The 12,154-nt window shown below is 38.6% G+C and overlaps 3 protein-coding genes across 3 annotated transcripts in view; all 3 read left to right on the forward strand.

Moving 5' to 3' along the window:
• The first annotated feature begins 53 nt into the window (after nt 1–53).
• On the forward strand, nt 54–1,528 carry LOC109462368 (tyrosine-protein kinase fyna-like). Its single transcript, XM_019758912.1, has 2 exons — nt 54–177; nt 432–1,528. The coding sequence occupies exons 1-2, from the start codon at nt 54–56 to the stop codon at nt 617–619; spliced, it is 312 nt and encodes a 103-aa protein (XP_019614471.1). The 3' UTR covers nt 620–1,528.
• Nucleotides 1,529–2,467: 939 nt separating this feature from the next.
• Nucleotides 2,468–7,083, forward strand: LOC109462369 (zinc transporter 2-like). The gene is made up of 8 exons (XM_019758913.1): nt 2,468–2,852; nt 3,529–3,675; nt 4,193–4,346; nt 4,669–4,721; nt 5,298–5,428; nt 5,909–6,014; nt 6,262–6,396; nt 6,602–7,083. Exons 1-8 carry the CDS (start codon nt 2,471–2,473, stop codon nt 6,742–6,744), a joined length of 1,251 nt encoding a protein of 416 aa, XP_019614472.1. The 5' UTR covers nt 2,468–2,470; the 3' UTR covers nt 6,745–7,083.
• A 2,323-nt stretch (nt 7,084–9,406) lies between these two features.
• The window catches only part of LOC109462364, an 11,702-nt gene continuing 8,954 nt past the window's right edge, over nt 9,407–12,154 (forward strand). The window contains exons 1-6 of the mRNA XM_019758907.1: nt 9,407–9,495; nt 10,170–10,340; nt 10,747–10,836; nt 11,162–11,220; nt 11,574–11,668; nt 11,824–11,897. Coding sequence (XP_019614466.1) covers nt 10,195–10,340; nt 10,747–10,836; nt 11,162–11,220; nt 11,574–11,668; nt 11,824–11,897 — 464 coding nt within the window. The 5' untranslated portion in view covers nt 9,407–9,495; nt 10,170–10,194. The remainder of the gene's footprint in view (nt 9,496–10,169; nt 10,341–10,746; nt 10,837–11,161; nt 11,221–11,573; nt 11,669–11,823; nt 11,898–12,154) is intronic.

The following is a 12,154-nucleotide window of genomic DNA, read 5'->3' on the forward strand; positions in this document are numbered from 1 at the left end:
AAATGAGTTCCATCCCACTCGTCTTAACTTTAATTCTAAATACTATAGGTAAGATGCCGATTCGGTGGACGGCGATTGAAGCTCTTGACACTCAGGAGTTCACATCACAGTCTGATGTCTGGTCCTTCGGTATCCTGATGACTGAGATCCTGACCAAGGGACGAGTTCCATACGTAGGTAAGACACTGTCAACATGTGTACTAGATTGTGAGTGTTGACTAGCCTTTTCGCATGCTTCTTGGAGCAGCAGAATTTTTTTTTTGGGGGGGGGGCTGAAATGCTGTGTTTCATTTGTTTGTTTGCAGGCGTCCCTCATCTGAAGCCGTATTCCCGTTTAGAACTTTTATTCAGCCTGTCACGCGACATATACTACGTACTTTATACTACATAGGACACGCACATATGTTTACATTGATGTTTGTTTTTCGCAGGATGGGACAATGATACCGTGATAGCCCAGGTCCGCCGGGGGTACCGCTTGCCTGCGGAGGACGACTGGCCCGAATCCCTGTACGAGATCATCAAGCGGTGCTGGGACAGAGAACCGCAGAGACGACCAACGTTCAAATACCTCAATCGCATCCTGACCGGCTACTTTGCCGATGGAGAATATTGTTAAATATACATGAAGACAAAATATTCGTAGTATTACAACTAACAATCGATGCAATCTATAAGCTACAGAGAGAATTAATTACACGTCTACACGTAACTGTATCTTCAACGGCAGCATGCAACTAACCTGCAAACAGCGCGCCACTTTAATTTATTCAACAATTTGAAGATGTCAGACATCCATGGTGTTTACAAGTTACAACTGTGTAAGGGGGTGTGGGTGTGGAAATCTCACATGAGAAAAACACGAGATACAACGTAATATGTTTGCAATATCTTTTTTGCAATCCTCTTCTGTAACTTGGAAGGGAAAAGCACCAGCTGTCAAGGAGGTCATGTTACGAAAAACATTACCATATCGACAAAGGAAGACCAAAAAGATCTATGGATATCGTTATAATACAATTAATAAAATAATTTCTTATATAATAAAACAGTATTTTTATAATTCATGAATTCAATATGAAGTATACATTCAATATAATCCAAACACTAACAATTACTAAATATGCACTATCATATGAGGGTCGATTTAAAAAAAGTGTATCATTATAGCATGGCCTATGAGTACTAGTGCTATTATAGTGTCCTAACGCATATCAGGAGGACCACCCCTACATGACTTAGTTCCGCCCACTAGGTCAGGTGCTACGGGACGGTCACTCAGAAACTCTGGCACAATCAGTCTACCTAAAGCCCGGACTAAGAGACTTAGCAACTCGTTCCTTCATTGTGCTGTTCGCCTCTATAACAAGACAATCCAACAGTAGTGTTATATATATTGTACCTAGCTAAATTCTTCGTGATAGCTGCATATTATGCATAGATTTTAAGTTGTGTAATCGTCTTCGAATATGTCTTAATATTGTGTTCGCCTATGTTGTTTCATGTGCACAATGAAGAGTGTCACAAATCATTGTTTTTAAATGCTCTATGTACTATGTAATAAGGACGAAATTTGGGTATTCGCCCGCGAGAGCCTTAATGAATAAAAAAAATTGAAATTTGATTTATTAGTTCAATATATGTGTAATCATGAGTCTCAAGATGTTTTATGTTTGTTTTGTTTGTTTATTATAATTACAAGTGCATTTCTGCGAAGAAAATTCAGCATTGCATTAATTTCAAAAATGAGATTGTTGGCATTTCTTCCTAAAGATTTCCTATTATTCGACAAAGGCATATTTCTCATCCAAACAAAAGTATTTCCTACGCGCCAACCATGTTTAGAATATCAATGCAGACCAAATATTTTCATCTGTTCATTCTGCCCATTCTATAAGAGTACTTTGAAATTTACTGGTACACATTAAAACATGTACACACACGACGTCACAGGTCAAAGGACAGATAAACACTATCAGGTTACATGCACAGAAGACTTGGAGCGGGTCCACCACTGAGCCGTTGCCAAAAATAGTGACCTCATACACTGGAGCATTGGTAAAAGCGGGGATGTCCCATTCGAACACCCTGTATTATGTACAAAATATAGTAGCCCGCATCAATTTAAGGTTGTAAGGCTAAGTGATTGTATTATGGATATTTATATGTATTTCAAGAAAACATATGAATATCATATGAACTATTTTAGGTGTGTTTCTTAATCCATTCTGCCTAGAGTGACGATATGAATTTAGGAGTTTAGCCTAGGTGCCAGGCTCCGGAGTATATAGGCTAGCTTCATAGTTCCAAACCCACATTCCCCCAATACGATTTTACCACAAACACCCTTCAGTTTAGACACTGTCATGGTCTAACCGAAGGACTGGCCTGTGTACTGGGCTCTGACTACACATTATCCGGTATCCACTGTATGACAGTCCGACTTTTATATAAACCCGACGAACCAAACATGGCGGCGGGTCGGGAATTAGAGGATATCAGTTCACGGTCGATACCCCGACAATTCGACCTCCTCCCGAACAACCACGACTACCCAGACCGCTCCATGTCTCTCAACTCCGACCACGGCGAATCTCTCGACTACCTGCAAAGTTTCAACGAGAGAAACTCACACCTAACCTTCCAAAGATCCCTAGACGACTCCGATGATGAGCCTTTGTTGGATCTTGACGAAGCGGGCCCTTCCTGTAACCATACGGGCCCGTGTTCGTGTCCGACCGACGGGACGTCCGGGACGCCACGGCGGCCGCGCTTCAGAGATAAGAAAGCCAGGAACCAACTGATCATCTGCTGTGTGCTCTGTTTCCTCTTCATGATAGGAGAATTCATAGGTAAGCTTTAGTTGTAAACTACCACATGTTAGAGACTGAATCAAAAAGTGGGGAGGGGGGCGTGGCGGAAGTGTTTGTTTTGTATGTCGCAATATATTAAACTCTTACACCTTTGTTTATTTCGCATTTACGTCACATATCCTTGACCTTTTACTACTAAGATGTAGAGGAGTTGCACGTAGCATGTTAGCGTTCGTAACACTTGACATTTGTTTTATTTTATTTGAATAAGACAAGACTAAAATGAAAAGATACATTTTGTAGTCAACATTTTGACGACACTTTCTGTATTGCCCAGGCAGCATTAGGTACACCCAAACTTAATGGTGTACCTAAAGGCCACATTATGTACACCATGGTGTACCCTGTTCAGGTTCAGGTCTGGATTTGAGTCCAGGGGTTTAGCCTTTAGGTCCAAAACCTAAACCCAGGGCATATACAAAATACAGCAGGGACATTGAACATCTCCCAGTGGATTATGGGGCAAATTTTGTAGGGCACACTTTGCTACCAGGTTTGAATTAGAAGCAAGATATGTTGTTTGAGTGGCATGACTGGGCAAAACTATGATTTACCATATCCACACAAGAGTTTACGGATACATGGGATACATGACATAAGCAATTGATCACACACTATTTTAATGTTCTACTAGTAACTACATGTATATTCCCAGGAGGTTACCTGGCCCACAGCCTGGCGATTATGACAGATGCTGCCCACATGTTCAGTGACTTCGGCAGTTTCCTGATCAGTCTGGCTGCACTGTGGATAGGATCCCGCCAACCAACAGATAAAATGACATTTGGGTACTACAGAGCAGGTTAGGACTTAACCAGTAGAAATACCAGCTCTAGATCTATATGTTTAATTATGTTATCTTTAAGATATTTTTCACCTGATCTTTTCAAGAACCGAGGTCCTTGAAACCTACCCTTGGTGTCATCTATTTTAACGTGGCTCCTTGCACAGGTTAATTCATTCAGGTACAAAACAGATGGGTCCTAATTTGCTAATTCAAACCTTCATATTTTCGCTATCGTATCTGTGTGTTCAATGTATGTACAGGGTTCGAAATACCATCTGCATACAGTATCACTATGCATGTTAGTGCAGGTAAAATTGGAGCTGTGCAGGTATTTCCGATGTCTACCCACCAATGAAGTAAAAAAGAAATAATGGCAATGGTTTCTGAACAGTTTTATATGATCCGTACATCCTCAATGCTGACTGGTACAGGTAATATCTGATGTTACGTGCACCAGTGCAGGTATGCTGAAAAAAATAATTTGTGCCCTGAGCATGAGTTTGCTATGATCTATAATTTGTCCACCTTTCAGAGGTTTTGGGTGCTCTGGTGAGTGTGCTGATCATCTGGCTACTGACAGGGATACTGGTATATGAGGCTGTACAGAGGATCATCTACAAGACTATACAGATAGAAGGGGACACCATGCTCATTACAGCTGGCTGTAGTGTAGCTTTTAACATCATGTAAGTAACTGTGATAGTGAGAGTTAGTGAGTGTCAGTGAGTGAGTGAGTGATTGATTGTGAGTGAGTGTCAGTGAGAGAGTAATCGTGAATGAGTGAGTGAATGTAAGTGAGTGAGTGACTTTTCAAAATGGTCTCAAATCCTTCTGTGTAGCTATTGAGATTGTTATTACTGAATACTGCTTTGTACTGTGTTGATTTTGATAGAACCACAAGAATTGTTCACAACAAATTAAAGTGTTCATGGTGTTAATGTATAGCTAGTACACACAGTATTCAAATCTAGAAAATAATGCATAAAATGTTGTGAATGTTTTCCACAGATTGACTATCATACTGCATTTCCAAGGGAGGTCACATGGGCATTCACACGGAGGTGAGTTTACATTGTGACTAATGTGAGAGTGTACAATGTACATGTATACAATCATTGAACTTTAGACTACTAACAATGTTTACGCGCTTGATGTGAACTTTGGAAGAATGCCACAACTGTGGAACTGATACTTAAGTAGTTGTAGAATGCATGTTATAATGGCACTATCAATAAAGACTGATGCAATCTTTCAGTTCACTTTTCTTTGCAAGCACAGTATAACCTGTACATGTACAAGTGAAAACCTCTACATGTACATAAGGACCACCTGGCCAATATGACCACATTTTGGTGGTGACAAGTCCCTTAGATTATTTTCTCTTTTGACACAATCCCTCTATAGTGACCACCTGTCCACATAAACCTGATTTTATTGGTCCCTTAAGTGGTCTCCTTGGGTAGTTTTGACTGTGCGTTTCTTTGCTTACGGTAAGTTATTTATTACCCCCAATAAATGTCTTTATTTTGTCCTTATTAACCTTCCCCCAACTACCTAACCCAGTTAGCATTACAAATGTGGTGCCAAACAACCACCCTAGCAGGCTGAAGGTTAACCTCTTGAATTATGATATGTAGGGACTCAGAGGGTAAGCGATGGAGAATCTGGAGGCAGAAACATCAACGTGAGAGCAGCCTTCATCCATGTACTTGGTGACCTTCTCCAAAGTGTGGGAGTCCTCATAGCTGCCTACATCATCAGATATAAGGTAAGAGCCAGAAATACATTGCCTATTTACACATACCAAGCCTGTGTCTGCACTACCATCCATAGGTAAAGTGTTGTGCTTCACCACATTATAGGCACTGACTGTCAGGTAATAGGACATACATGTAGTACCTCCAACATTAATTGTCCTGTTGAGAATATATTTATTATATCTGCCCTGTAGGTTTTCCTGTGTTTCATATTTTTTTCTACATGCTAGGCATATTGTGAACACAGACAGGAAGTTAGGTCAAAGGTCCCAGTAAAGGTCATGCCATTTCTTGTCTTTAATAATTTCCTGCCATGTTTATGTCTATTACCTTTTGTGAGCCAGTTAAGGAAAATACATAGAAAAAATCAGTGAGAAATTTGCGGCAATAAAAATTAAATAAGAGAAGAAATTAACAACTTACAAGATCCCTGTCTAATACATGCAGGGTATTTCACAGATGTATGAGATGTTTGATTTCTTGTTTCCCAGCCGGAGTACCAGATAGCAGACCCCATCTGTACGTTCCTGTTCTCAGTGCTGGTGCTGGTCACCACATTCACCATACTAAGGGACACACTCAGGGTCCTACTGGAAGGTAACTCTAGGTTGTCTAGCCATTCTTGTATTTCTGCATATCAGAAATGTTGCTTGCTTCTCATCTCACCCATCCCTTAGTCTTATTCATTGCCTTTTGTGGCATCACAGATGTTCTGACAACCAATTTTCTCTTGGTTTTTCTCCTCTGCTAAAAGCTAAACAGGCCAAAATCAGTGCGTTCGTGGATGTCATCCATAAAAATTACTTGGTGTGGCTTAAAGTTAGATATATGTTCTGTATTTCAGCAACTCCGCGGTGTATAGATGTGTGTGCAGTAAAGCGTGACCTGGCCATCCTGCCTGGAGTCAGAGGGGTCCACAACTTACATGTCTGGTCTCTTACTATGGACAAGAATGTGCTCAATGTGCACTTGATATTGGGTAAGTTGACATCAAACAAGGACAGACAATTATTCATGACATAGAAACATCAGAACAATTACCAGAGAATTTTTGATGCTACATGATATGATGTTTTTCTCCAGAACCTTTGAAAGGAATTTGAAGGCATTTCTCCCAAGCTTGACAATTTTGGATGCAATGTTCTGTCGTATTTATTATCAATCGGTATTTGTACGATTTTCAGCCCAAGATGCAGACCATGAGGCAGTGCTTCAGTCGGCCACATGGAGGATACGTAAGAACTACCCGATCCACCGCTGTGCCATACAGGTGGAGAAGGCCTGTCAGCCTTGTGTGCAGGAAACCAAAGGGGCAGTAGAGGGATAGCGCCTAGGAAAAAATGTTGTTTCCTGCTTCCTGACCAACACTAGAAAAAACTGACAACCCTAGCCTTTTATAGTCTGCAGGCAAGCTGGACACTCTATGGCCGGCCAACTCCTCTGGCAAATGATGTCCCCCATAGCCGATTTCTATTATATTCAGCCTGCAAAGGAGTCTGGTGGAGACTAGCCTTTTTATGTGGATCCCTGCAAGGGAATTGAATTTTTTAAGCTGATTGACCATTTCTAGCTCCATGATCTGACACCTGAGTGATGAAACGTTGTGCAATCAGTTTTCCAACATTGACATTGACAATATAAGTGTCCTCATGTAAGTTCTACTTTTTAAAACTGTATTGTACAACTTGGATCATAACAGATTGCCAAAGTAAACAAAAAAGATAATCCCTACCTACCGACCCTAATTTTTTCACAACTGAAGCAGGAAACACAACAATTTTTTCCTAGGCCTTAGATGTCTCCAATACTCTAAATCACTTACATTTATGGTACTTTTACATTCATGGTTCCATCAAAAACGGATTTTGCAGTCACTTTTGTACCGCAAATTTATCATTACGTCAAAGAAAAATTTGCCAACATTCTTTCTTCTGCGCCTGCCACCACATAAAGTATGTGAACATACAGTTCCGCGAACTTGTCCATTTTTCTCAGACCATGAAATTTTGCTACTGCGAATATAAAGTGATTTACAGTATTTTAAGGTTTAGCCATTTCGTCACCGATTGTTCATTGGTTACATGGATAGGGAGCGTGCAGGGAGAAGGCTAATACATCTATGTGTTACAAACCAAAGAGTTTTTAGCAAACATGCCAGTTGTACAGGATGATTTTATAGTGAAAAATTTACTATTATAATTATCTTTATTAAAATTGAAGTTCTTGATTGCAAGTTTATGCCCAAGGGCTAATTGCAAACTGACAATGACAAGGATAATATCTACAGTGGTTATCGAAAGGAGTTTTTGTTTACATGTAATTATGTATATTAGGGATATGCTTTTAATTGTGTGCATATTTCTGATATTTGACTAATAGTGAAAATAGTGAAAATTTTAAAAAGATGAAACATAATGAGGTAATGTTTTGCAAATACATGTATTTTTTTCTAGAGTTTGGTGATTACTTGATGATACATAGCTACTAATTCTTGTAATCATCTCTAGGGAAGAGTGGAATTATTGTGGAATTATTTAAAAAAGCAATGCCCATGACAACTTGATTGATAATACTACTAGTATGTTGAAAAGGAACAAACTAGTAAGCATACTGTATTATACATTCATGTCATAATTGTACATTATTCTTGTTCAATTCTAACTGGTTCTTCGTGGATAGGAAATGTAAATTATGTGATTGAATGTGAAAAAAATTGTACATAAGTGTACATAAATACTAATCCAATGTTTTGTGCAATGAGGATGTCCTTGTGACATACTTGATTTTGTTATGTATCTGTTACATGTCCATTAATGTTCTATATAGCAAATAAAAAGTAATCGTTAGGCTAGTAAATGTAATGAAGTAAGTGCCAAAACTTCTCCATCCATCTACATGTACTAGCTATAGGAGATCACAATATTTGTTATTCAGACTATATATACATGTGAAGGTGTTTTTTTTTAATCTGACATTGCTGTTTATAGGTCTCCCCTTCTTTGGCAGTAATGAACATGCTAACATAACTTTGTTCTAATAGCTTATTGTCGTTGTTTGCAATTGTATGCACATTTAAGAAATGACTATAGTTTTGATTGTGGAAGTTAGATGATTTCATATCATTCTCAGGTTTGGTTAATTCCAGTGTGACATAAATACAATTAACATTGTGTTCCATGTCTATTCCAGGAAACATTGCACAGTGAAATTTTAGGATACTGGATAGAATGCATCTTTAATAATGTGTATCTGAGTTAATTTATATAAGTTAAGCAAAAAAGTTTTGAGCTGATCTGCCATGCCAAATGAAACTGTAAGGGGAAGGACATTGAAACATTGACGATAAAACACCTCCAACTAGTTATATTTAGTTGTAAATATATTGCATAGAGGATGCACATTGGATCAAAACAAAAAGAGAAATTGAAGATTTCAGTTCTCATACTTCAGTGTTTTTGGTGAATTTCTGGTTTCATTCATGACTGTGCATTACTAGCTGATTCTCCAATAAGGCAACAGACATGCATACACGTATAGTAGGAATTTGCTACAGGGAATGAGATTTGTCTGTGAACAGCATAACCCTAGAAGCTATGGATGGATTGTCATTAAACTTTAAAGGTAGGTAGGTCTTGATGAGACCTAGAGATGATTAGATTTCGGGGCCCCCTGGCGGCTTTCGTTAGTACATATCTCATGCTAGGGTCACGAATATTCTGCATGGTAAATAGCTCTAGGGCTGGGGAAGAAGTGACATGAGTATAGTGTATCGTTCCGATACACTAAGCTTGCAATACACTGTTTCGTGTACTAGTCTATATATATTACATGTATGTACCCTGCGCGGGTCATCCTTGTAAATAGTAAAATTACCTCTCAAATCTGACGAATACGTGCACCAATCATCTAACGTAATCTTATCGACCAACAACGTACATTGTAACGCGGTACAAAGATCAACAGGTTAAGGTGCATTCAATTTTTTAGACCGGAAAGGTTGGTTTATAATTAAGTCCAAAGGTATAAAGTTCCAACGACTTTTAAATTGAGAAGCTGATCGTATTCGACTAAGTAAGAGGTACGTGTCTAACATCAAACATAGACCCAAGAAACCATTTGTGTCTTTGAATGGAGTGTTTACAACATGTTTTTCAACTATCTATGGCCTCGCGTAACGATTACTCACCCACTGTTTACAGTGTATATAGTAACACTGGCATAAATTTATTGGAACGGTATGATTTTATATTGCATATACATATTCTTTCACTCGTAACGTAACTATTCGCAGTCAGGTTATAGTGAGCTTGCTAGGTCACAGGTGATGTAAAAAGCACATGGCATGTTGTAAAGCCTGTCATAGGAACAAGTTACTACAGGTGGGTAAAAGGTTGGTGAGTGCAAAGGTCATATAGTAATAAGCTTACTGGGGCGTAATCTTTGGTGTATTATCAACTAATGGAGTCCGCCCAGAACTCGAAATACTGGGTGCATATGCACCTTAGTGCAGGTAAAAATGGAGCTGTGTATGGCAAACTTTACCAGCCAAAATTATTTCTTTCACATATTATTAATGTGTTGAAACTTAAATTTATGTCTATGCAAGCAAGATATGCATAGTGTAGTGTCACAACGTAACATGGAATAGAAGTGTCGAGCAATATACATATTGATACAAATTTACTCCAGTGCAATATGAACTTAAACAGGATACAAACGAAGGCACTGCATCTTTTTCCCGAAATGTTGCAGTAGCTCAAAGGAGTACAAAACGGCAATGATGCTACTGTATATCGTAAGCGCCGTGTGTAACGTTGCGCTGTGGCAGACTGTGTTTTGGAGACTGGCCCCGAAAGTCAACCTCTGGATCTTCCCCACCTACAAGAGACTGGAGAAAAAACTGAAGCTTCAGATGAATAGAAAGTACGTTGTTCCTTTTATGTTATCATGTGTTGATTTGTAAAGCTGTTGATTGTTAACTTTATGTTAGTCTTGCGGTTTAAAAATGCTGTACTTATTACGATTGTCGTGCAATATACTTTGAAGCTATTAGACATTTTGTTTGGAGTAAATGCAAATTAACTGATAATGATTTTTCATAAAAGCGATATTTTACACATGCCCCATTTCCTTTGATTAATAAACAGTTTGATACTTGATAACAGCTCGACCAGGTACATCTACAGCAATACATCTTGAAGAAATTGAAATTAACGTAGATGATTATAGCATTTTTAGATCAAATGGGATGGCATGAAAAAGGCAGTGTTATTTCTCTCTCTATTGCAATTCAAAACAATAGAATGTATATTTTTGTACATGTCCACAGCGTAAGCTCTGCTACCTGTAGCGGCATCCTGTCTCTTCTATCCTGGTACACCTTCCTCTTTAGACCCGATGTCAGCCCGAAACTGGTCGAGTAAGTATTCAACTTCGGCTTATCTATATTCATAGATAAGGTGAAAGTTGATACTTCGATAACCTAATATTGGCAATTTCGGCAGGTTTAGTTGTAAAACGTTTGTTCTCAAAATTTTTTGGGTTAATTTCTAATCGTTCAAGAGTCACATATGAATTAAATTAGCTTTTGCAATCTATCTTTGATTATATCCTGATATGATTTTCTATTATATTGACCTATCACCATATGGTACATGTTGCAATTGGTCTATATATTGTACCATGTGTAATACGTCAACTCTCTAGTGTAAATCTAAAGATTGTTTTTGTTTCCTTTTTTAAAGAATGGACCAACCGATCGTGAGACTCACCGTTTCCATCTTCTTAGGCCACACCATCTCAGGTAATTATGTTTACCGAAGGAAAACATATTGTCTTTGCTATGTTTCTTCTTTTCCAAACACATAAGGTCAATGACCTGAACCAGACGTCTGTCACCATGGTAATTGGTGTTGGGATATATTATGTTACAATCTTATAGCAGGAGGGATTTGGACTCCTCTCATCATATATGAATGTATTTGAGTAAGAATTAACAGAGCAGACCGTATGCGAAGGTAAACATTACGCCGTTGCTTTGCAATTTATTTAATATACATTTATGGTTTTACTGTACAGTAGTTCTAGAGAAAAAATGAATTTTTAACAGCTTAAATCTAGTTTGATAACTCTAGTACGTTACTTATTGATATCCAGAGATCCTTGCAATGGCGTATCAGGGGACGTTACTAGAGGAAAAGGCAATGTTGTGTCATCATGTGTCAAGCCTGTTTTCTGGATACGTGGGCGTGGTAAGTTGTGTTTACACACACGTCTGTTTGTTTGCTTGTTTAACCTCAACATCCACCTCAAAACTGACAAAAAGGCACTAAAGTTTTCTTAGCAAGTTCGACTGTTGTACACGTGTGCCAATATCAGTCCCTGTCTTATACTGTTCTATTGTCAGACACGTTGCTGGTTTCCATACTTCGTGGTCCTGTTCCTGATGTCAGAGTTATCCACACCCTTCGTCTCTCTGAGGTAAGTAATACATGTAGCTTTTATATAGCTACAATACCACCTGTACAATACAGGAAATTTGTATTCATAAAAGAGAAGTCACATGTCCTAATGTAAGTATACTTTGTTGGGATTTATTAGCATATCAAGACATGAATTTTCTCAGAAGTTTATTTCTATCTTTACGTTACTTTGCTAGTCTGAAGTATGACATCTAATCTCCAAGCAGATCTTTTGGTGGGGGTAAGACAGTATCAAATTGGCCAGTCTGTATCCAA

Source organism: Branchiostoma belcheri, unplaced genomic scaffold (assembly GCF_001625305.1).
Source record: "Branchiostoma belcheri isolate BF01 breed outbred unplaced genomic scaffold, Haploidv18h27 scaffold115, whole genome shotgun sequence".
Taxonomy (NCBI): Eukaryota; Metazoa; Chordata; class Leptocardii; order Amphioxiformes; family Branchiostomatidae; genus Branchiostoma; species Branchiostoma belcheri.